Genomic DNA, 20,750 nt, shown 5'->3' with positions numbered 1-20,750 from the left:
AGATGGTGGAGGCATATTATAGGAAGAAACACATTATTACCACGTAGTTACATATAAGAGTATGCATTATCAAATATATTCTAACACTGCCAGGAGAGGTCGGACGACACAACTTCAGCAGAAGCACAGACACAACGTAGTTTTTGAACAGATCCAGCTACACGTAGTTGCCAGAATGCCTCATTCCTCCCAACAGCATATGTTACACCGGAGCCATTCGCTCTCCTTGCCCTCTGGCCCTGCTACTCTTGCCATCAAACCACCCTACCTTGAATAAAAGGCACCAAAGCCTTGTTTTATATCCCTCCGTCCTAAGAGTTAAGCTTGCAGACCTTTTGCACCTCATTTCCAACAGTGGCTGGGATCGACATGCATGATCACACACTTATCACTCACAATGATACAATCCGTACCGATACTCCCCATCCACTACGCCGTCCACGATCGCTCTAGAATGTTAATCTCCTACGTATTCCTAAATTACCTCAACCAGCTCGCTTCCAACACCACACCACACCACACCCTGGGGTCATTTTTAGGGTGCATCACACACCACGTCAAGACGGTTACCCCAAAAGAGAAGCTGTGCCTCGACATGAAACACCGCGTTGAAATGAAACAATGTTGATAGTGTATTCTTCCACGGCGTTACGATGCCATGGTCCAACCGCAACCCTACCGCTCCCCAGGTGGTCGAAGAATGCCAGCGCCCAGCAAATGCGAGCGCAGTTCGCAAAGATGCGTCATTAATGTAGCCGCCGACATAAACTCAGCCCGAAGACAAATTTTAATATGCGTACATACTCATAACTCACGCATCCATTATCATCGCCTCTACACCTCATCGTCCACATCATCGCATACCTGTCCCTTCATCAGAGTACGAGCGAGGTGCACTCGCCGCACGCGCACTCACTGCTCTGTAGGCAATGCAAGGCGTTCCATGTTGAAAAGCGTTTTCCGCCAATAATGTACATTTGAATCCTCTTGGCGCTGCTGCTGCTGCTGCGCCTCCTTACTGAGGGGGTGCCGAGCACCTGCTGCATCAGAGCACCTTCCTGCATGCCCCGCTCCGTAACGATGCATATTCGCAATATGCCTTCCCGGCCTTCTCACCTTACCAGTTCACCGATTCCCACGATGTATGTAGTACTTTTACCGTCACGGTCGCATCATACACTATAATTCTCGGATGACAAAATGCAAATTAACAAAATAGGTAGAATGGTGCAACATCAATTAATTCGCCCTTTTATTATGCCTGGTCTGTCGACTTGAAATGTTGGTGGTGGTGATGGCAATCAAGGGTTTCAGAGCAACTTGCACGGCGCCGTGCATGTGCGTGTGTATGACGACTATGTGAAGTAGGGGGAGTTCTAGCTTCACCCGTAACCACTAGCCTGGCTGTCCCACCTTCTCCAATGTTTCTCACCCATGCCAATCTTAGCGGAATAATCAGCGACTTCCTCGAGCTCAGCACCACCACCGTGCGCATACCGTGGAATCTGCCGGATCAAAGGCGGCGACAACCACACTCGAGGCCACACTATGCCACGCCTTCGCATTTCTGTCGTGTTCATTTGTGCGGTTTCGCATGACACCGGTGCAGTTCACCCCTACCATAGATCCCAGCCATAACTATCACGACACTTCGTTCCCTAACTTGTGAAGAATTCACCCACTTTCCGTACAAAGTCCTGCACCTCCTGCGGCACCCCACAATCTAAGGAGCCGCAAATCCGGGGGGTTCCCGCCACCTCATCCCCATGAACCCGTGGGTCTGTCGGAACACCTGCTGGCAGCACAGACCCGTCGGAAATAATTGGCGACGGCGACGGCAGCTGCGCAACATCTGCCCCTTCATATGAGGAGGACATTGGCAGAGGACTGCCCGTCGCCTCAACCATCGCCGACAAGCGCGCCTCTGCCACTAGCGCCGCCGCCTTGGCCCGCGCTGCAACAGCGGCGGCCTCAGCTGCCATAGCCTCCGCGGCAGCAGCGGCCGCCTTAGCTTCCGCCGCCGCCGCCATAGCCGCTGCCACACGCGCGGCTGCAGCGGCGTCCGCAACCAACGTTGAGGTCGAAGCTGCCGCCACCGCTGCTACCGCCGCCGCCGCCGCGGTTTGCGGAGTCCATGGGTTCAGGGCGCCCTCGGTGGCCAATGACCGGGAAGCGTTTGGCGTTGGCGTCACCACATGCGCCGCCTGCTGCTGCTGCTGCTGAGGCGACATCTCAATTGTGGGTCTGTATGTGTGTACGTAGCCAGGGAGGGAGAGGCGTACGTCAAAAAAAGCGAAACCATGACAGCTTATAACTCAGCTTTGGGTATTAACTGCTGTTGCTCCTGGACTCTCACCCAGCCCCTACCACACACGGCACATAAAGCTCCTGCAGCTGTACGGCACTTATGTGATCGTCGAAACTAATTCACTACTAAGTAGTGGATTACATTACAATTCTACTTAGTACCAACCAGCACTCCGATTTCCACACATGCGGCCCCCGTCCACGCCACCGACTTACTTGGCAGCTGTGTCCTTGACAGCCTTGGGCGACACGGTGACCTGGAAGGCCGCGCTGGGGGCGGGGGCGGCCTCCGCCAACATGCCGCCGGTAGAGCTGCCGCCGCTACTACCGCGCCCAATGTTGTTGCTACTGCTGGTCCCGGTGCTGCTACTACTCGTCTTTTCAGGACTGGCGGCCCGGCCGCCAACGGCGACAGCCGTGTAGTTCGCAGCGCCGCCAAAGATGCTGATGTAGCCGCCGCTGGAGCTGCCGCCGCTACCGCTCCGGGGGGCTGGCGCCGTCGCGGCTGCCAACGCCACCAACTTTGATGCGACGTCACCAATGGAGGAGCCCAACGGCGACGACGGTGCTGGGCCCGATGATGATGATGATGGTGATGACACTGGCGCTGCGGCTGCCACCGATGGGCTGGATGGCGGTAGCCCCGATGGCGAAGGGGGTGCCGTGGAAATGACGCCATATGCCTGAATGCCCTTAGGCGGCGACGGCGGCGGCGGCTGCAGTGCCGCACTGCTCGTCAGCGGCGCGCTGCTGCCATCATCGGTATGGGCAGGAGTAGAGCAAGTCTGTAGTGTCAAGGTGCCTGGCGGCTGTTGGCTACTGCCACTAGCTCTGGCGTACGACACCTGGGGCGTAACAGATGGACGTGGCGGCTGTGGCGATGGCGATGCAGTGGCCGGCATTCCTCCGGCAGCAGGTGCAGCAGCGGCAGCCGGAGGCGTGCGAAGATGTGGAGATGGCGTATACACGCCGGTAACAGTGCCCATGTTGCTGCTACTGCTAGCAGAATTGACGTAACTTCTGTTGCTACTGCTGCTAGCGGACTGTGTACGGTCTGAAATGGATGTTGGGTCAAACGCTCGAGGTGACGGCCCGGCGGCCAACCCCGGATTGGAGGACGCTGACGCCGCCTTAATAGGCACTGTCGTACCGGCTGGGCCCTGTGACCGGATGCCCAAGTTTGGTGAGATGGACCTGCCATTAAATATGCTGGAATTATTACTGCCCCCGGCGCTGCTGTTGCTGCTGCTGTTGCTATTACTATTGCTATTACTATTGCTACTTCTGGTCATGCCGCGCGTTGGTGTGGCGTCGATGCGGTCAAAGATGCCCTCACGGCGGCCGTCACCTGACGGCGAGGCGCCGGAAGCACCTGCAGCGGACGGCGTTGCTGCCCTAGGAAGGCCGTCAAAGACGCTCCGGTAACCGGGACTGCGGCTGCGGCTCGCGCTTCTGCTTCGGCTGACTGAGCGCCGCGTCTCGTTGAAGATACTGTTGTAGCTGCTACTCCCAACAACGCCACTGTTGGAGCCTGGGCTACTGCTTCCGTTGGGGGAGGTGTTGCCCGCGGTGAAGGCGTCAAAGTCGTCCCCGGAGGCAGGGCGCGCAGCGGCTTGGGCTTTAGACGATCTGCGCGCGCAAGGCACCATTACCGTTTACACATGATCCTTTTATACAGAACATATAAACCCTTGACTGCTTTCACACTTCATCTGCTCGTTTCAATCATGAATTTACACAATGATCATCACCGCTAGCGGCAGCAGCAGCAACATGGATAAAGCCCTCGTAAATCAGGACACAGGTTTATAGATGACCGCGGCGTCATCCCGGCCGATTGCCACACCACGTAAGCTAGCGGGCTAAAATGCGAGGTGGATTGATTCCACACCTCCTATGTTTCTATTCATCCGGTAGAAGATGGGCGCTTATAGCCTAGCTTCGGCCAGGCCAGTCGGCCAGAACCCTGCCCTGAGTTTGCGACCCTAGCACGCCCCAGGGATACACACGCCACGGTTTGTTCACACTCACCCCGCCGCCCGGCTCCGTCGGAAGCTAAGAGTGGATGCACGCCGGCCGCCCGCAGCGGCCTGCGCCGCTGCCGCTGCCGCTGCCATTGCCTGCAGGAACGGAGGACGGTGGCACATAGGGATTAAAAACAGAGAGACAAGTAAGCCGGGCGCGGCACGCATGAGTGTGAAATCAGACGCAGACAAACACACGCATAGCCGAGAGGTTTTCAGGGCAGCGCAGAATGAATCCGTTAGGACACCGAGGTAAAAGTCGTCGCTTATGGGGATATTTTTCAGGGGGAGAAATAACAGTGGCGGTGGCGGCAACGCAGAGGGGAACCGCACACGATTAGCTGGTGCGTAGTGAAGTTGGCTTTGATGGAGCCCATAATTCACCCGGCAACGCTTGTCTGACAGTATGCACACCTGGATTTTAAGCTCTCGATCATAGTCCGTTCGGCTGGACGTATCCACCAGGACATCATAGGCTTGTTTGACTTCTTGGAATTTCTCCCGAGCACCAGGAAGCTTGTTGTGGTCGGGATGAAGCGATTTGGCCAGGCGACGGAAAGCCGTCCGGATATCCTCCGCGGAAGCCGTGGGCTGCACACCCAGGACCTGGTAATGCGTTCCTACGAACCAAAAAGGACAGATTTCAGCCGAAGAGAATTGCCATACGTCAAGGAGGACATGGTTCACATCAGGATAACAAGCGCTAATCAAGTACACAACCCGAAGCACGAGGGACCTACGAACACACCCAGGTCTCGGTCCATCTTACTCTGGGCAACCGCCCCAGTCGCGGTTGTCGCTGCAAATGTGCACACTACAGATCGCGATGTCCAACGTGCGCGTTTCGCAGCTGAGCAGGGCTTTGCGAAGGTTGTGCGGGGCTTCGCGTGCGCAAGGGACCGCATCCTACTTCGTTTGCTCAGCAGACGGTAAGATGAACGGTAGATATTGGACGATTCAGCAACCTTTTAACCGAAGGGTGCGTGAAGTAAGATACACTATCGGCAAGCCTGCTGCAATAGAGTCAGCGGAGCTAATGAAAACAAATAAAGCTTTATAAAAGTAACAAGCCTATTGTTTAGGAACTAAGGTAGCATTAAATTTATGGTAGGGTCGGGTTGTTGGAGGCTTACGGCTTGTTGGTTTCGAAGCATGTGCTGTCACAGGCTAAGGGCGAAGGGCGGATTCTGCGCAGCTACGTGTCGCATTATTGCTTTGCATTCTGGCCTGGATAAACGGATACAGTGAGTTTATAATCACTTAACTGCCTATCCTACCTCCATAGCCTTCTGGAACCCCAAGCTGAGAATCCGTGTTGAAAATAGCTGCTCCCTTATTATGAAGTTCGTGATAAATAATTGAAACCTCTTTCTAAGCAGGTTTTGTGATTTCTCTATGCATTCGCCTTGTGTTGTGCCGATTCCGATGACTGGTCGTATCTTCGCCCGCTGGTCGAACTCGGAACCGTTCTGGCCTATTGGCCGAAGGCATTTCTTGCCTGCCGGCCTGACAAGACGTCCATTTGGGTTGTAATACAACTAAAAAGGCTGAAAGAATTTAGTTTTTGAGACCCGCGCTGTCCAGGAATGCATTCAACAGCGATGGCGAAGCAAAAGTTTTCTATCCTGCGATTACAGTGATACAACAATCATGCTGCCCTTGTATTTAGTTAGGAACCCTTAAAAGCGTTTTGGTTGTGCGTGCACATCCATCCAGGTTGGTGCTTAATTCTGTGCCTAGTTGGCAAAGGAGCACGACTGTGCTACTCTTCTTTCTGAAGTATTTACTGGACTGCATGAAACGCTGGCCTCCAGCCGGGGACCTTCCGATCATCCGAATGTCCGAACAGCTGCTCGAGCTATTTTGTCATAACACTGCAAATAAAAAACACGTGTGAGCTAATCGGTGAAAATCTTGCTTTTGCAAGCTCGTCCGTAAGAGTAAGGCAGCCACATGAAAGACCAGTACAGGTTCACGCGGCCGGGGCTTGTTGCTGTTGCTAAGCTAACACGTGTGAGGATACATTCCGCACGTGGAATCCTGGCATTGTAAAAGGTTACACGTGCCAGGCTTGACCAATGGTAGGGGCCAATACATGTGCCGTCCATGGCCGATCCGGCTTTTACGGACGGGGCGCCCCCACATTCGTGCGGAACGTGTAACGTGTAACCTGTACCGGTCTTACACAGATGGCAACTTAACGTCGGGAAGCCCAGTAAGTGTAACTACAACACAGTAAGCCTAACACAAGGGGGCCCGGTACGTGTGAGCCCGCTAAATAGGAGCCACATGTTCAAGCCCAGCGTGCCCAACCCCTGACCGTATAAACCCATCCTTGTAAACTCATACCACATTAACCAATGATTGTTTTCCTTCCTGTGGCCATGCCATTTTACATGGCTGCTACCACAACAGCGACCAAGTAAATAACCACGGGTACGCGTCCATGTCCAACAGCCGCATTCACTGTATGTCCTCCATGTTCCTACGTACAGCAGTAAGGAGACCCAGCGGTCGAGCTAACCATGAACGCTGCGTTCACCCTCTTTCCGCCTCCCCAGCAGAAGACGATCAGGGTCGGCGACCGTGAAGCACCATTTCCAGGGCGTTGGGCTAGACCCGGTTTGCCATGTGCACGAATACTTATGTATGACACATGCTGTAGGGCCTCATGAATACAGTGTCTCCAGGACTCATAAAAGCGCTAAGTCCCACAGAATATCGGCGCCCAAGCACCCGTCATAATAACGACCATTGCGTCGAGAGGCGCGCGGGGGGGAGGGGGGAGGGAAATGGGGATGAGCAACCAGCACCGTCCCAAGCCGCGCCTTGCTCCCCCTGGCCAAATGTTAGTCACTGCCGTACGTCACGTTATGATTCGTCACGGTGCTGATGTGATGGGTGCCATCGTGAAAGGCGTGTCTCGTGTGAGATGAACACGTTTTTTTCAGTGCACGAGATCACGAGCTATGCACAATGTACGTAAATCTAAACATATGCCAAACATGTCGCATCTGCAAAGTGCAAAAACAAATCCACAGAAAGATGCAAACACGTAGTACTGAAGCACGTCACATGTTGCTCGACTTTTCATGTGCGGCTCGCTTCCAAGATCCACCTTCCGCCCATGGTCATTTACTGGGTTAAAATTTGGCATACTCATTACCTACATTCCTGAAGTAAATGTACAACAGCTCCTAAAGAGGAAACTGTCAAGTTAGAGAGGACTCTCTCAACCCATGCGATGCACGCTTGCTGCGGCTGGGCAAGAGGCCAGGCGAAAGTTATTTGCCCTTCCCCTCTTCCGCCGTAATAAGCCCAGAACCCATGTCCTCTTTCCCCTCTCCCTCTCCGCTCGCTAACGTACTTTGCGGCACCAACCCACAACAACTGTGCGCATTCGGCATCGGATATGGAGTTTTATTTATAACACACGTCGCCGCTCCAGGTCTCCAATGCTTCTACGATTGACATCATCGCTGTCGTGTTCTGCGTAAATCACAAGGCCATTGCCAACCAGCAGGCAGCCCCCACAGGCTTGCCAGGAATGATGAAAAAACCCGGCGACAAACAAGCCCGACGGCACAGCCTGCAAACCGAATCCCGCACCTCGGGAGTGCGCCGACCCCTACATACCCTGCAGGGACCACCCTCAGAGAGCGGCGTTCATCGTCTGCTGACCATTGCAGCAACCCCACAGCCCCATGGAGCCTTAGCATTTCCTGACCGAAGCAAAGGACGAGGCCGGTACGCGAACGGAACTCCAAAAGCAACGTCAGCAATGCAGAAGGAACTGCCACTGCTACCGCTACTGCTACCGCTACTGCTACTGCCGCGGGCTTGGGTAGAGGCGGTATGGTTGGGTAGCAGGACATGGCTTCTCCAGACATAAACATTCCAAAAGCATCCCCCTTTAAGTAAATAAAGTCCCCAATACCCCGCCGCGGAGCTCGGGGAGGAGCCCCCCAGTCCCGGATTTCGCCCGCTCCGTGACGTACGGCAACAACCTGCCCCGCAAGCAGTCCTTTGCGTCACGTTTTTTTGCGTTCTTGTGTCATATCAAGATACGCAGCTCACAAAAAACGGTATGCAAACAGGATCACGGCATTTAAACTTACAATTCCTTATCACTAGGTACTGCTCACACACCACCATACTGCACACATTATTATTAATATATTATGATTATTAATATTTACCTTTACGAAACGAGCACCGAGCTTGCCGCGGTACTCGCCTCTCCAGGCAAGCAGAAAACAAATGCCTACCTGCAACCTGCTTGCTGAAGAGTGCCACATTCAATACGCCACCTCGGCGTCAGCACTTTTCCGCACCACCCACCCGTCCTCACACCCTTCTCCTCTGTCTCCTCCCCCTTTTGCCCTACACAGACCCCTCCTCGCCACTCTCTTCACACCACCCTCCTCCACACACTGCTAGATACATACACACAAACAAACATACAGAGAGCTACAACAGGCGGACATACATACAGACTGCACATCATGAGGTAGGTACCTTTTAAACCACAGCTCCCCCTCAGCTCCTAACGTCCCCAGCCGGAGCTCCGTCGCGCCCGCGGCGGTGATGGTGGATGGCGGCGTAATAACCAGATACCGAGATGGCGGGGAAGAAGACGGTCTCACGACGGCCTTGCATGCTCCGTCGCACCTGACGGGCGGTGGAGGTAGCAGCGGTGGACATCTCCAGACGGCGCCTGCTTCTTATTAAGAAGCCTGGAGCTCCATTTCCCCGCCGGTGCCGCCGGTGGTGCTGGTGACCACACTGCCGTCCGGGGCGGCCACCGTGAGAGTGCTCCCCGCCTCCCGGGCCGCATCCCGCTGGTCGTCGAACTCGCCCTTCAGCATGCGCTGAATGAAGTCGATCTGCTTGGCCATCTGCATCACACCGAATGCATACATACGTACATACATACATAGGTCACGGGGCGTAAGCGATACAGCGATACAGCGATACATATGTGGTGTTGGGACCACTCAGTTGGACGCATGGAAGGGATACACATCCCAATCCCGCACACCAACGAACTCCTGAAAAAAGAAAGGCAAGGGCGTTTTGAGGCGGTGACGGGTGCATAGAACGTGGTGGCGTGCGGTGTATAGCTGTTGGAGTTCGTGATTGATCAGAGGAGAAGGAATTTGCAAGGTTGTGGAGTTGGCAGCCGCAGCCGCAGCCGCAGCCGCAGCCAGCCGTGTTGCTGCTGCCAGTGGCCGCATCAGCGGGATCGCAGCTGGTTGCAATTCCCTATTCTATTCCCGGATGTTCCTACCTCCCTCTCTCCACCCACCCACCCACCCGAATGAGCGTCTTCTCATGCACCGCGAACCGGTCCATTACGTCTTGCTTAAGGAACGCTAGCAGACGGGCCAGCTGATTCTCGCTCTGCCGCATCGCCTCATTGAGCGCGTCAATGTCCTCCGCGCGCGTGTCGTCAGTCGCACGTGCCAGCTGCTGCTGCTGCGCGGCGTTGAGCGCCGCCATAGCGTTGATGGTGTCCGCCTGGGGAAGGGGAGGGAACGACGAATCAGGGTGAGGGGGAGGTGAAAGTAAATGATACGCGTGAGGGTAAAACGTCCGTGCAGAAGAAAAGAACCAATTGTGCTTTTCAAATCCGCGGTACGAGCGGAACAGCGGGTAGGGCGTCATGATGATCTGGGACAGGGGGAGAGCAAGCAGCGACGGTACTCCATTTCCATGGCGTGTTGTTCGTCCAAAAAAAACGCACGAAAACACTGCCCTTGCTAGAAATCTGGCCAGCAACACCTAGCAGCTCCCTTTAGCCCCACGTATTCCCTTTACATCCAGCCAAGACTGCGGACCCGCCACCCACCATGTTATCCCCCGCGGCCTCTAGCTTCCGTTTCTCCTGCTTGGGCTCCGGGCTGTCGGGCTCCTCCTCTCTTGGAGCCGTCTTAAGTCGAGCCATCTCTGCAGCAAGGTTGGCCAGAGCCCGGTTCATGGAGCCCTCCACCTACGAGGCGCGTGGGGGGTTGGGGATCGCAGAGGACATTTCAGCATCAGAGCGTCTGTGAGAGAGTGCGCGCCACACCCGGGAGTGCGCCCTCCGCGACGGCCATTGGCGTGCGGGGAGAGAGGGTCGAGAGGAAGCCCACCATGGATCATGGCGAACAGGCGGGGCGGAAGAGAGACGGACACGGCAACGTCAGGAAGATCCTAATTAGGCCCCGCCACACACATCGCCAATACACACATCCCAATACATATTGACTTATGTTCGGGTGAATGGATGAGGAGGGGTCCCTGAAGGCTGGATCCGCCGCCTTGGACTTACAGTTCGTATGGCGAAGTACAGTGTGGTAGTGGTGGATGGTGCTATAAGGTGAACTGACAATGTGATACAGCGGCCCAGAAGCTTCCCACTCTTTAACAGTACATTACATATTGACTTATGCAAGTCATGACAGCTCGAGATGCTTCAACCCGGAAGAGCTCTCCTTTCCTATCCCCTCACAGTCTACGCAGAAGCAAATAACCTCCGCAGACTCTATAGCTGCCAGGCACCTAGCCATCCTGCAGTATAGGCAGACAGCTAGCCAACGGTCAACAGATAGGACATACGCGTCGGGACACACGGAGCCGTTACTCACATCGTCTAGATGCTTCTTCAGCGCCTGCATGTCGTTGCCCATGGCGCCCACATCCTTGCCCATCGCGCGGACGAACTTCTTGATCTGCGGGGGAGCAGAGTGGCACGGCGGCGGCGGCAGCAGCAGGGCGCCGTGGGGCGTACGTCGTGTCAGCGGCCAAGCCACCAGGCGGTATACGTAGCACCGCATCAGGCAGCCGCACAACACGCTCATTCACGGTGGACGATTAGGACAGATTAGGACAGAGGGCCTCAGTTGCACATGCGTCAACGTGCAATGCACACAACGACACGCCAAAACGTCCCCTCAGCTTACAAGTCCAGCTATCCCATAGTTACCCATAGTTCACCGCATTCCCGCATCCATAGCAGCGGCAGCAAACGGCAGCACGCGCGAACCAGCATACAACGAGGGTGGCCAAAGGATGTCGAATATCCGGCATCCTCCCAGCACCTGCGCTTTCCCGTCTCCGATCCTGAAAGCTCCGGAGACATTGGCCACACTGAAAACCTCCCTCCTCTGTTCCCTCTACCCCGGGAGCACCACGCCTTGCCGATTCACTTGTTGTGTGTTGTGTTGTGTTGGTGTTGTGGTGTGTTCCGTATTCCACAGACGCTACCCTATGTGCCTAGAACCACCCGCTTCCACTCCTCTCACGCCCCGCCTCCCCGCCACGCAGCCGCACTCACGTCGTCCGTGTCCTCTTTGAGGCTCTTGGGCTTCTTGCCGTCTGCCGCAGCCGGCGCCGGCCCCTGCTGCCCCACCGCAGCCTGAAGATCCTCCAGCGCCTTTTTCAGCTGCTTGTAGTCCTCGCCGTCCACCACGACAGGGTTGGAGATACCTGGGGCCCAATTTATTCAAGAATCGCTTTACTTTTACCAAAAGGAGTTAGGTGGTGTGTTGTTAATTCATGCCGAGGGTTCCGCCAATCGTCATGGGTTTGCCCGCCTTGAAAATGTTTTATCTAATGATAAGAGCTAACAACATCCGTTAAGATTTGAGCATTAGCTCATCGGCGCCAAAAACGTGCAATTAATTTACCAATTTGTATACCATACCGTAAGGTATGAGCGCTCGCTCATCCATTTGGTAGATCCAATTGCACGTTTGCTGCCCACCACTGTATCGCGGCTTAACAAACAGCTACTATTCGTATCACCCCATGCACGCACCTTCCGGTGGCTCGCCGGCTTGCTTGCGGTCAGGAGGCGCAAAGCCCTTGGCACCCTCATCCACCATGCCCGGGCTGACCGCGATGGGGTTGCGGTTGCGGCCGCCCGCCGCAGCGGGCCCACCGCCCTTGACGTCCGACACGGCGGCGACCTGGCGGCAGCAGCGGACGAGGCAGGCCCAGCGGCGGGTAGTGAGGCAAGAGGCCGAGACAACAACCCCGCCTTGGTGTGGCCACCTCCCACAAACACACTAGTGGTAAAAATACAGCCACCTCTATCTCTCCCTCTCTTTTCCTCTTCCTCTTTCTCTTTTTCTCTCTTTCTCTTCCCTCCTTCGAATCCCCAGCGCTCCCTCGCAGCAGGAGAACTAGCCTCCGCGGCTCAGCAGTTCCACGACGAAACAAACAAGCTGGTCTCAACCCTGCAGACCGGCAACCCCTCCAAAGTCACCGCCCCTGTCACCATGACAAGGAGGCGAGCACGGCTGTTCCCCGACAGCGGCCCCACTTTCGTCCCCGGCTCCCTCCCCCCTGCCCCCCACAGGAACGACTCACCGCAGGGGGCTGCGCTGCGTTAGGTCCCCCCAGTGACCTCAGCGCCTCCTCCATGTCCGCCACCTTCTTCCGCAGGTTGTCCAGATCTCCAGACATGTCCTTAATGGCCTTCTCCGCCTGGAGCAGCAGCAGTAGTCGCAACAGCAGCAGTAGCAGCACATTTGCCACAGCAGCAGTAGCAGCAGTTGCAACAGCAAGTAGCAGTAGTCGCAACAGTAGTCAACAGCAGCAGTCGCAACAGCAAGCAATAGCAGTAGCAACAGTAGTCAACAGCAGCAGTAGCAACATCAGCAGCAGTAGCAACAACAACAGCAGTAGCAGCATACGTACAACAGCAGGACCTCAGACAACTGAAATACACAGCAGCGAAGAACGCAGGAACAGTGATTATCAAGATGTGACTTAGCGCAGCTCGAGGTGGACTCAAGGGTTGGCTCAAGCTGGAGGGGGTGTACGCCGTTGAGCACAGCGAGGGGCAGAGCAGGTGCACACCGAGACAGCTATAGGTGCACATAAAAGAAAGTTCGGGGGGGGGAGAGAGATGAACGAAGGCAGATACAAAGACACACCAAGCGCACCTCATCCGCCTTGTCCTTCAGATTCTTCGAAGCCCACGGTTCGTTGCCAGCTGCCGCCGCCGCTGGCCCTGCTGCCGCTACCGCCGCCGCCGCCGCCGCAGGGGCCGTCTTGGCCGCATCCATCCCCAAGAACGCCTTGAGCTTGTCCACGTCATCCTTGAGCTTGCCGTAGTCGTTGGCGTCCACGAAGCTGGGGTTCTCGATGGCTGTGAACGGGATCAGGCAGGGACGGGACGGAGCGGGGCACGAAGAGGAAATGAAGAGGAAATGCGTGACCGGCGCGCAGAGGATGGAACAAAAGAGCAGTTTATCACGAATGTACCTGACAAGGGCACAGCCAGGACTTCAGGGCTAAACACCAAACCTAGACCCGGTCCAACCTAATTATAATCTAATCTGATTTAACCTTACCTACAAACACAAAACTATGCCAAAATTTAAATCCACAAACAAAATAACCGTTTCCCATAAAAAGGGTAATCACCTAAAATCTGAAATGGATGCGCCCCGCACCCTTCGAGACATTCAAGCCACACGAACGGACACCCATCCATGGTACCACCACCTAGGGAGCCCTGGGGGAAACTCACGCGGCAGACCGTCCTTGCGGGTCAGCGCAGGGAAGCCGGCAGCGTCCGTGGGCCGCTGAAGCCCTCCCGCGGTAACGGCAACGCCACCGCGTTGCTTGTCCGCGGGCTCCGTCTGCCGCTGCACCGGGGTGGGCCCGCTGTCCTTGTCCTTGGGGAGCATGTAGCCCATACCGGCACCACGCAACGCCCGGTCCAACTGGATTACGGGAGTCAGCAAAATCAGAAGCAGGATTGGGAATCGGGATCGGGATCCGGGCCGTTGCTTGGCTGGAGCGGTGTCGGGGTAGCTTTAAGAGTGCACAGGGTAACGAGATCCTGGGGGTGGACAAGCGTGCGCACACGTGGGACAAGCAAATGGCAGGCAGGCAGGCAGACAGACAGACAGACAGGCAAGCAGGCAGATATACAGCGGGTCGAGGCGACCATGGAGAGAGGCAAACCAGCTGCCCAGACAGCCAGACACACGCCAGACACACGCTCAACACAAAAGGGGCCGCAGCCTCGGCTAGTTAACACCCTGCCAGCCCTACATTCATGCCGCGGCCTGAAAGGTTTTTGATCCTTTACATACACCCAGGCCCCTTTTCAAGAAGCAAGCAGACCCACATCATTCAGCTGTTGCTTCACTTCCTCCAGCTCCTTGGCCACCCCCTCGCCGCCGCCAGCGGTGCCCTTATCGCGACCCGGCCCAGCCCACGGGCCCTTGTCCGCTGCCGCCGGCGCGGCGCCCTTCTCCTTGGCGCCGTCCGGCCCGGCACCTGTTGCCGGACTTGCAGCACCATCCTGCATGCCCAGGAATGCCTTCACGCGCTTCACGTCGTCCTGAAGTGCGTCCACACGGGCCGGAAGCGACTCCGGAGGCGCTGCAAAAAGGCGGGAGAGGCGGGGGAAGTACGCAAGGTGATCGGAAGCGAGGCGAGGTGGTGCAGACGCGGACAGGGAAAAACGCACATGAGGCGGCTTACGAAAAGTTACGAAGGCCACAAGTAAGGGCACAAATCCATTGCCCCATTGCAATTAACTCCAGTTGATCTAGCCGCCCAGGGCCATTGCCACCAAAAGAAATCGTATCCCTTACCTTCCGATCCCGGCCCTCGTCGCGGCGCCGCAAAGCCAGTGGCCCCCTCTGGCGGCACCAGGCCCGGTGAAACCGCCACCAGGTTCCGGCCTCGCTGCCCGCCTGGCTGCTGTGGCTCCGCCGGCGCCACGGCACCCGCCGCTGCAGGCGGCGGCAGCGGAATGCCCGCGGAACGGAGCGCCTCCTCCAGCTGCTTCACGCGCTGCTTGTTGTCGTCCAGGTCTTTGACAAGATCGCCTGGGGGAAACACGCAACATATATCATACCGTGATTTGCTTTGCGGGAAGGTGGGCGAGACTGGGTAACCTCCAGGGACCTATTTTTTGCGATTGTGGGTTGCAGGCAGCGGAATGGTGGGCCGGATGGGGGCACCTCAGGTGCACATACCCCAAGACACAAATACGATCTACGTGAAGTTGAACACCACTCTCTTTGACTAGTTTGGTAATGACTGACTCTCCCATTCGCCACAGAATGTAGATTAGCACCTGCGAATTGCCGATACGTCCATCTTAGTGGGTGAACTGACTAACGAATTTACGAACTAGCGAGCGAAGGAGCCAAAATAATCCGTTCGTCTATCTGTTACAGGATAGGGAGGCTGCATGTGTGGACGAATGCTTAATGCAAGACGTTCTACCGGTATGATTTCATGGATTTGGGTTAAAAAGCCCGAAGGCCCAGAGCAGCTGTGTAGCCACACCCCAGAAAGCGCGTGGGGAATTGCAAACCGTTAACTCACCCAGGTTCTTGACTTCCTGTCCTGGTTGTCTTGGCTCCCTGCCCGGTGCGCCCCACGGCTCCACACCCGTGTTGCGGCCCTCCGCCGGCGCCACTGCCACGGCCTTGGCGACCTCAGGGGCTGCAGCAGCCACCGGCACCACACCGGCGGGGCTCATGCCCAGGAAAGCCTGCACGCGCTTCAGGTCATCCGCCATGCGGGCGAGCTCGGGACTCACCGCATCTGCAACACAGACCAGGCAAGGGAAGGGCCAGGAAGAGCGCCGGCGCAGGCGGCTGTTGCCTCCATCCTAAAGCCTCATGGGTAATACACGTGCACGTGCACGTCGGCCGGCGGCTTGCGTGTCAGCCAGCAGGCGGTAAGGTAGCCAGCACGCCACTCCTCCGCAAGCTGCTGTGCACAGAAGCCCATCATAGAGGCTACTGTCCTATCTCCCCAAGAGGCCTCCTTTCACGCCGCGCCGGGACCTTCCTCTCAGCATTTTCCCCCTTCGTTCCCCCCCTCTGCCCCCGGCCGGCTGCCTCACCTTCCCCTGCGCCCGCCGGGCCTCGCCTCTGAGGTGGTGCAAAGCCTGCCTGCTCGGGGCCTGCAAGACCGCCCGCTGTCACCATCACGCCGTTGCGCTGTCGGCCTTGGCCCGGCTGCTCCCCCGTTCCTGCTACTCCAGTCGCCGCTGCCTCAGCCGGGCGAGGCACCGGGATGCCGGCCGCCCTCAGCGCTTCCTCCAGTGCGGCCGTCCGCTGCTTGTAGCCGTCGACCTCCTTTACCAGGTCGCCTGGATCATGGAATGTGGAACGTGAAGGAACAGGTTGGAATAGAATGAAGTGGAATGGAATTTGCGTGGTGCGGAGGGAGATGAGTAGAGAAAGGGAATGGCACGGAGTGTGATGAATTCCCCGGGAATCCAAATGGGTAAGGTAGAAGAAGGATCTAAATGTTGAACTGGGAGAGGATAGGACAAAAGCTGCGTGAACAAAACGGCGGAAAGTAACGGCGCCACGGCCTTCCCAGGCTTCCGTTTCGCATGTATAAATCCATTCAAGAGGGGGTCAAAGGTCAAAGCATTCCCATGCATTTCGGTCGGAAAGAAGAGATGACGTGTGAAAACAGGTTTTCAAAGTACGGCCGGCCAGCATGGGGGGTGATATATACCAGTGCAGTACGGCGTAGGGAACGGCATCGAGGAAATGTCCCGTCTTTTTGCATCCCCTTCACACTGCCTCCATCCGTGCCTCGATGCAACATGATGTGGCCCTGTGCTGTCAGAACCCCATATCCCATAGCTTAGGTGGCCCATACTTTAAATCGGGAACCCTTTACTTCTCCAACTTCGAAAGGCCACTTCGCGGCTCTGTGGGAGCACTCTGTGGGAGCACTCTGTGTGGGAGCGAGAGCAGACAAGGTACCCAGGATCTCACGCATACTTCGCAAAACACCATGACCTCCTGCGTATTCCCCAACGACCTCCCGCCGACCGCAACTCACCCAGGTTCTTGACTTCCTGTCCTGGTTGTCTTGGCTCCCTGCCCGGTGCGCCCCACGGCTCCACACCCGTGCTGCGGCCCTCCGCCGGCGCCACCGCCACGGCCTTGGCGACCTCGGGGGCTGCAGCAGCCACCGGCACCACACCGGCGGGACTCATGCCCAGGAAGGCCTGCACGCGCTTCAGGTCATCCGCCATGCGGGCGAGCTCCGCCTGTGCTGGTTCAGGAAGACCTGCTCGAGGGGGAAGGGAATCAGTGCAAGAAGCAAAGGGTCAACTGCCGACGAGCAAAGGCCATAACGGGGGAGGCCACTTTTTCGAAAGCGCCTGCATAAAGGGCACGCCGAGCATGGTGGCGAACCAGGAAGCACGCACAACGCATAGCTACCCGAGGCGTTTTCGCAGCAAGACCGAGTAGGACGGCAAGCCCAGCACCCGAGAAACGGTAGAGGAACGGTAGAGGAATAAGCTGAAAGGTTCACACCAGCGGATCGCGGTGAGAAACTGGCATCTGGGCAGGAAAGAGGAATTGCGAGAGAAACGCGGTTGCGCACACACCCCTGCAACTGCCGTGCCGGCGCAACAGCGGCAAGACATCACAGCCGCAGGCCACAGCGCGGCCCCGGCAGGGTACATCACAATCTATTCCTGGTCAATCCCAAAGTACAAGAACTCCACGCAACACACATACACACATATACACGCCACACACACGCGCGCACAGCACAGCACAACACAGCACAGTGCCTCCATAACCGTAGCCACATGAACGCTGCGCACCTTCCATGGCGGCCAGCTTGCGCGGCGGCGCCATGCCCGCGGCGCCTTCAGAGCCCAGTCCAGGCCAAACGCTGACGGCGTTGCGTTGCCGCTGGCCGGCCGGTTCCTGGCCTGGGGCCACCGCTACGGCGGTAGCTTGTTGCGGCGGCGGTATGGGTATTCCCGCAGCCCGAAGCGCTTCCTCGAGCTGCGCCATGCGCCGGTTGTTGTGATCCACGTCACGAACCACCTCACCTGCATGGGTTGAGGAAGAAGGGAGAAAGGACGGATGGCAGGGAGGTGTAGGGGTTTGCGTGCGATACCGCGTGCACAGCTGGAAAGTTCCTGAGGTATGGTGGGCAGGGAGCGCCTTGGGAGCAGGGTTAAGGTTAACGGCTCCCCCCCTGGGCCACGACCTGCACGCCCGCCATGGCAAAACGTATCACGATGACTGAAACAGCAGCTGAAACAGCAGCAGCAGCAGCAGCAGCCATAGCAAAATCGCAACAGAATTTCTGTGTTGCGGTTGACACCAATGGGGCCTTTTGTGACTTCGCGAGGTGACGCCGGCAGCAGAAGCGTGCATTTTGGGAGGTCTGCGACTATCGCCCTTACCTGCATATAGCCGCCCAGTCGCCTGTAATTACATGTCTCCGAAGCCAACGGACAACATACATGCCGAGCAAGACCAGGCTATGGAATGGCAGGCGCAACGAATTAGGGCAGCCTAGGGACGTGCGATTGACAGAAGGGTCCTCAGACGCATACCTATTTAGGCCAAGGCACCTAATCAGAATCCTTCGCCTTCCGAGGTGGGCTGACTGACAGCATTATTGAGTGAGACTACGTCCTGCAGATGCCCCACTTGTCCTGACTGAGTACGGCTCTCCTAAGCATCAATGCTTAGCTCTATAGCCGGTCCATAGCAAACCGCAACTCACCCAGGTTCTTGACTTCCTGTCCTGGTTGTCTTGGCTCCCTGCCCGGTGCGCCCCACGGCTCCACACCGGTGCTGCGGCCCTCCGCCGGCGCCACCGCCACGGCCTTGGCGACCTCAGGGGCTGCAGCAGCCACCGGCACCACACCCGCGGGGCTCATGCCCAGGAAGGCCTGCACGCGCTTCAGGTCATCCGCCATGCGGGCGAGCTCTGCCTGGGTCGGCTCCGGAAGGCCTGTTGGGCAAGACGATGCGAGGACGGAAGTCCAGGAACCCGGGGAACCCACAATCAGGTCACCCTAAAACTAAAATTGTCGGTAGTGGTAAAACTACTACTTTGCGCCGTATGCAGCAAGAACTACGTCAAGAAAACAAGGTTCTGGTAAACACGTAATGGACGCGGGGATGCCATTAACGGATACATAACCATGAAGTCATATCAACCAGGACCAGGTGCAGTATCAGGTCGCAGCTTTGAGTGCAGAGATTCCTTTGGCCTCAGGCCTCTGGCGCAGCGGCCTGAAAGCGCGCAGATTATTCCGGCCCATGGCGCTTGGAACACAACGCCCAAGACCACCTTGACCCCCAAGATGAAGCGAGCCTCATGGACGTGGAGACCACACCCTTCGTTAAGCACCCACCAAAACCCTCTTCTCAACTCCCTGCACTTTCCCACTTCCAGTGTTTGTTTTCCCTGCCACCCACCTTCTAAGGCCATCATCTTCCGCCCAGGCGCCGCAAAACCCGTGGCTCCGCCGTCCTGCAGACCGCCCGCCGTCACCGCAATGGGATTGCGCTGCCGCTGCTGCTGGCCGGCCGGTTCCTGGCCTGGGGCCACCGCTACGGCGGTAGCTTGTTGCGGCGGCGGTATGGGTATTCCCGCAGCCCGAAGCGCTTCCTCGAGCTGCGCCATGCGCCGGTTGTTGTGATCCACGTCACGAACCACCTCACCTGCACACATGCCAGACAGTGAGGAAGAGGGAGAAAGGGGATGATCTGAAGAGATGCTAAAGGGTTGGCTGTCCAGGGAGGCAGCAATAGTAGGAGCAGAGCCGAATTGAGTCACCGCGTCCTCCTCCCCCACGCACAGCTCTGACCGCAAAAAGTGACCTGCGCCATTAGCCTTACGCCAATTCGGCAATGCCGCCTCGCGGAGCGGCAAAAACATATCGAATAGGCACAGGTCAGGATTGAGCCTCTCACGCCCCCAGCGCCCCCTCCTCTCTGTGTTTTCCTGACCGCTGACCCCCCGACCGTTAACTCACCCAGGTTCTTGACTTCCTGTCCTGGTTGTCTTGGCTCCCTGCCCGGTGCGCCCCACGGCTCCACACCCGTGTTGCGGCCCTCCGCCGGCGCCACCGCCACGGCCTTGGCGACCTCGGGGGCTGCAGCAGCCACCGGCACCACACCGGCGGGGCTCATGCCCAGGAAGGCCTGCACGCGCTTCAGGTCATCCGCCATGCGGGCGAGCTCTGCCTTGGTCGGCTCCGGAAGGCCTGTCATCAGGCAGGTGCACAGAGAAGCGTTAGCTCGCGCGTATGCTGAAGGAAAGGGCACATACTGTGAGGTGCAAGAGGGACAACCCGTTACCGGACCCAGACGGCCATGGTTCCAAAGCTCAAGTCCTAGGGAAGGGGCCGGGCAATCCAGGAGGCCTTTTCAAAAGGGAAGAGCCAGATTGCATGCAGACACGGGTTTTCCAAACGCACCTACCACAAGGCCTTCAGTTGCGGCAGAAGAAGGGCCGGTGTCGCCCTGAAGGTGTGCTTGCGTCCTGCCTCACCATAGGCCCCTTGGCTGCCCTTAAACGCATCACTATTCAAACAACGTATCCCTCGGGCCGTGCGAACCCATCTGGGCTGGTGCACAAAGCACCCTTTCGCCCTCAACTCCCTGC

The 20,750-nt window shown here is 57.2% G+C and overlaps 2 protein-coding genes across 2 annotated transcripts in view; both read right to left on the bottom strand.

The window, feature by feature from the left end:
- Positions 1-35: 35 nt before the first annotated feature.
- Positions 36-5,095, bottom strand: dnj39 (molecular chaperone; the record flags this gene model as incomplete). The annotated part of the gene is made up of 7 exons (XM_002947573.1): positions 36-920; positions 1,433-1,505; positions 2,524-3,211; positions 3,680-3,936; positions 4,339-4,427; positions 4,746-4,951; positions 5,080-5,095. The coding sequence occupies 7 exons, from the start codon at positions 5,093-5,095 to the stop codon at positions 876-878; spliced, it is 1,374 nt and encodes a 457-aa protein (XP_002947619.1). The 3' UTR covers positions 36-875.
- A 3,963-nt stretch (positions 5,096-9,058) lies between these two features.
- The window catches only part of VOLCADRAFT_87941 (uncharacterized protein), a gene marked incomplete at both ends in the record, with an annotated part of 29,507 nt that continues 17,815 nt past the window's right edge, over positions 9,059-20,750 (bottom strand). Inside the window, 17 exons of the mRNA XM_002947572.1 lie at positions 9,059-9,229; positions 9,648-9,851; positions 10,183-10,323; positions 10,961-11,044; positions 11,650-11,801; positions 12,133-12,283; positions 13,265-13,470; positions 13,855-14,050; positions 14,461-14,717; positions 14,933-15,169; positions 15,675-15,896; positions 16,201-16,449; positions 17,160-17,390; positions 17,938-18,171; positions 18,858-19,088; positions 19,559-19,804; positions 20,119-20,349. Of these exons, the coding sequence (XP_002947618.1) occupies positions 9,059-9,229; positions 9,648-9,851; positions 10,183-10,323; positions 10,961-11,044; positions 11,650-11,801; positions 12,133-12,283; positions 13,265-13,470; positions 13,855-14,050; positions 14,461-14,717; positions 14,933-15,169; positions 15,675-15,896; positions 16,201-16,449; positions 17,160-17,390; positions 17,938-18,171; positions 18,858-19,088; positions 19,559-19,804; positions 20,119-20,349 (3,443 nt within the window). The remainder of the gene's footprint in view (positions 9,230-9,647; positions 9,852-10,182; positions 10,324-10,960; positions 11,045-11,649; positions 11,802-12,132; positions 12,284-13,264; positions 13,471-13,854; positions 14,051-14,460; positions 14,718-14,932; positions 15,170-15,674; positions 15,897-16,200; positions 16,450-17,159; positions 17,391-17,937; positions 18,172-18,857; positions 19,089-19,558; positions 19,805-20,118; positions 20,350-20,750) is intronic.

This window comes from Volvox carteri (assembly GCF_000143455.1).
Source record: "Volvox carteri f. nagariensis unplaced genomic scaffold VOLCAscaffold_7, whole genome shotgun sequence".
NCBI classification, from domain to species: domain Eukaryota; kingdom Viridiplantae; phylum Chlorophyta; class Chlorophyceae; order Chlamydomonadales; family Volvocaceae; genus Volvox; species Volvox carteri.
This window is presented reverse-complemented; position numbering and strand designations above follow the sequence as displayed.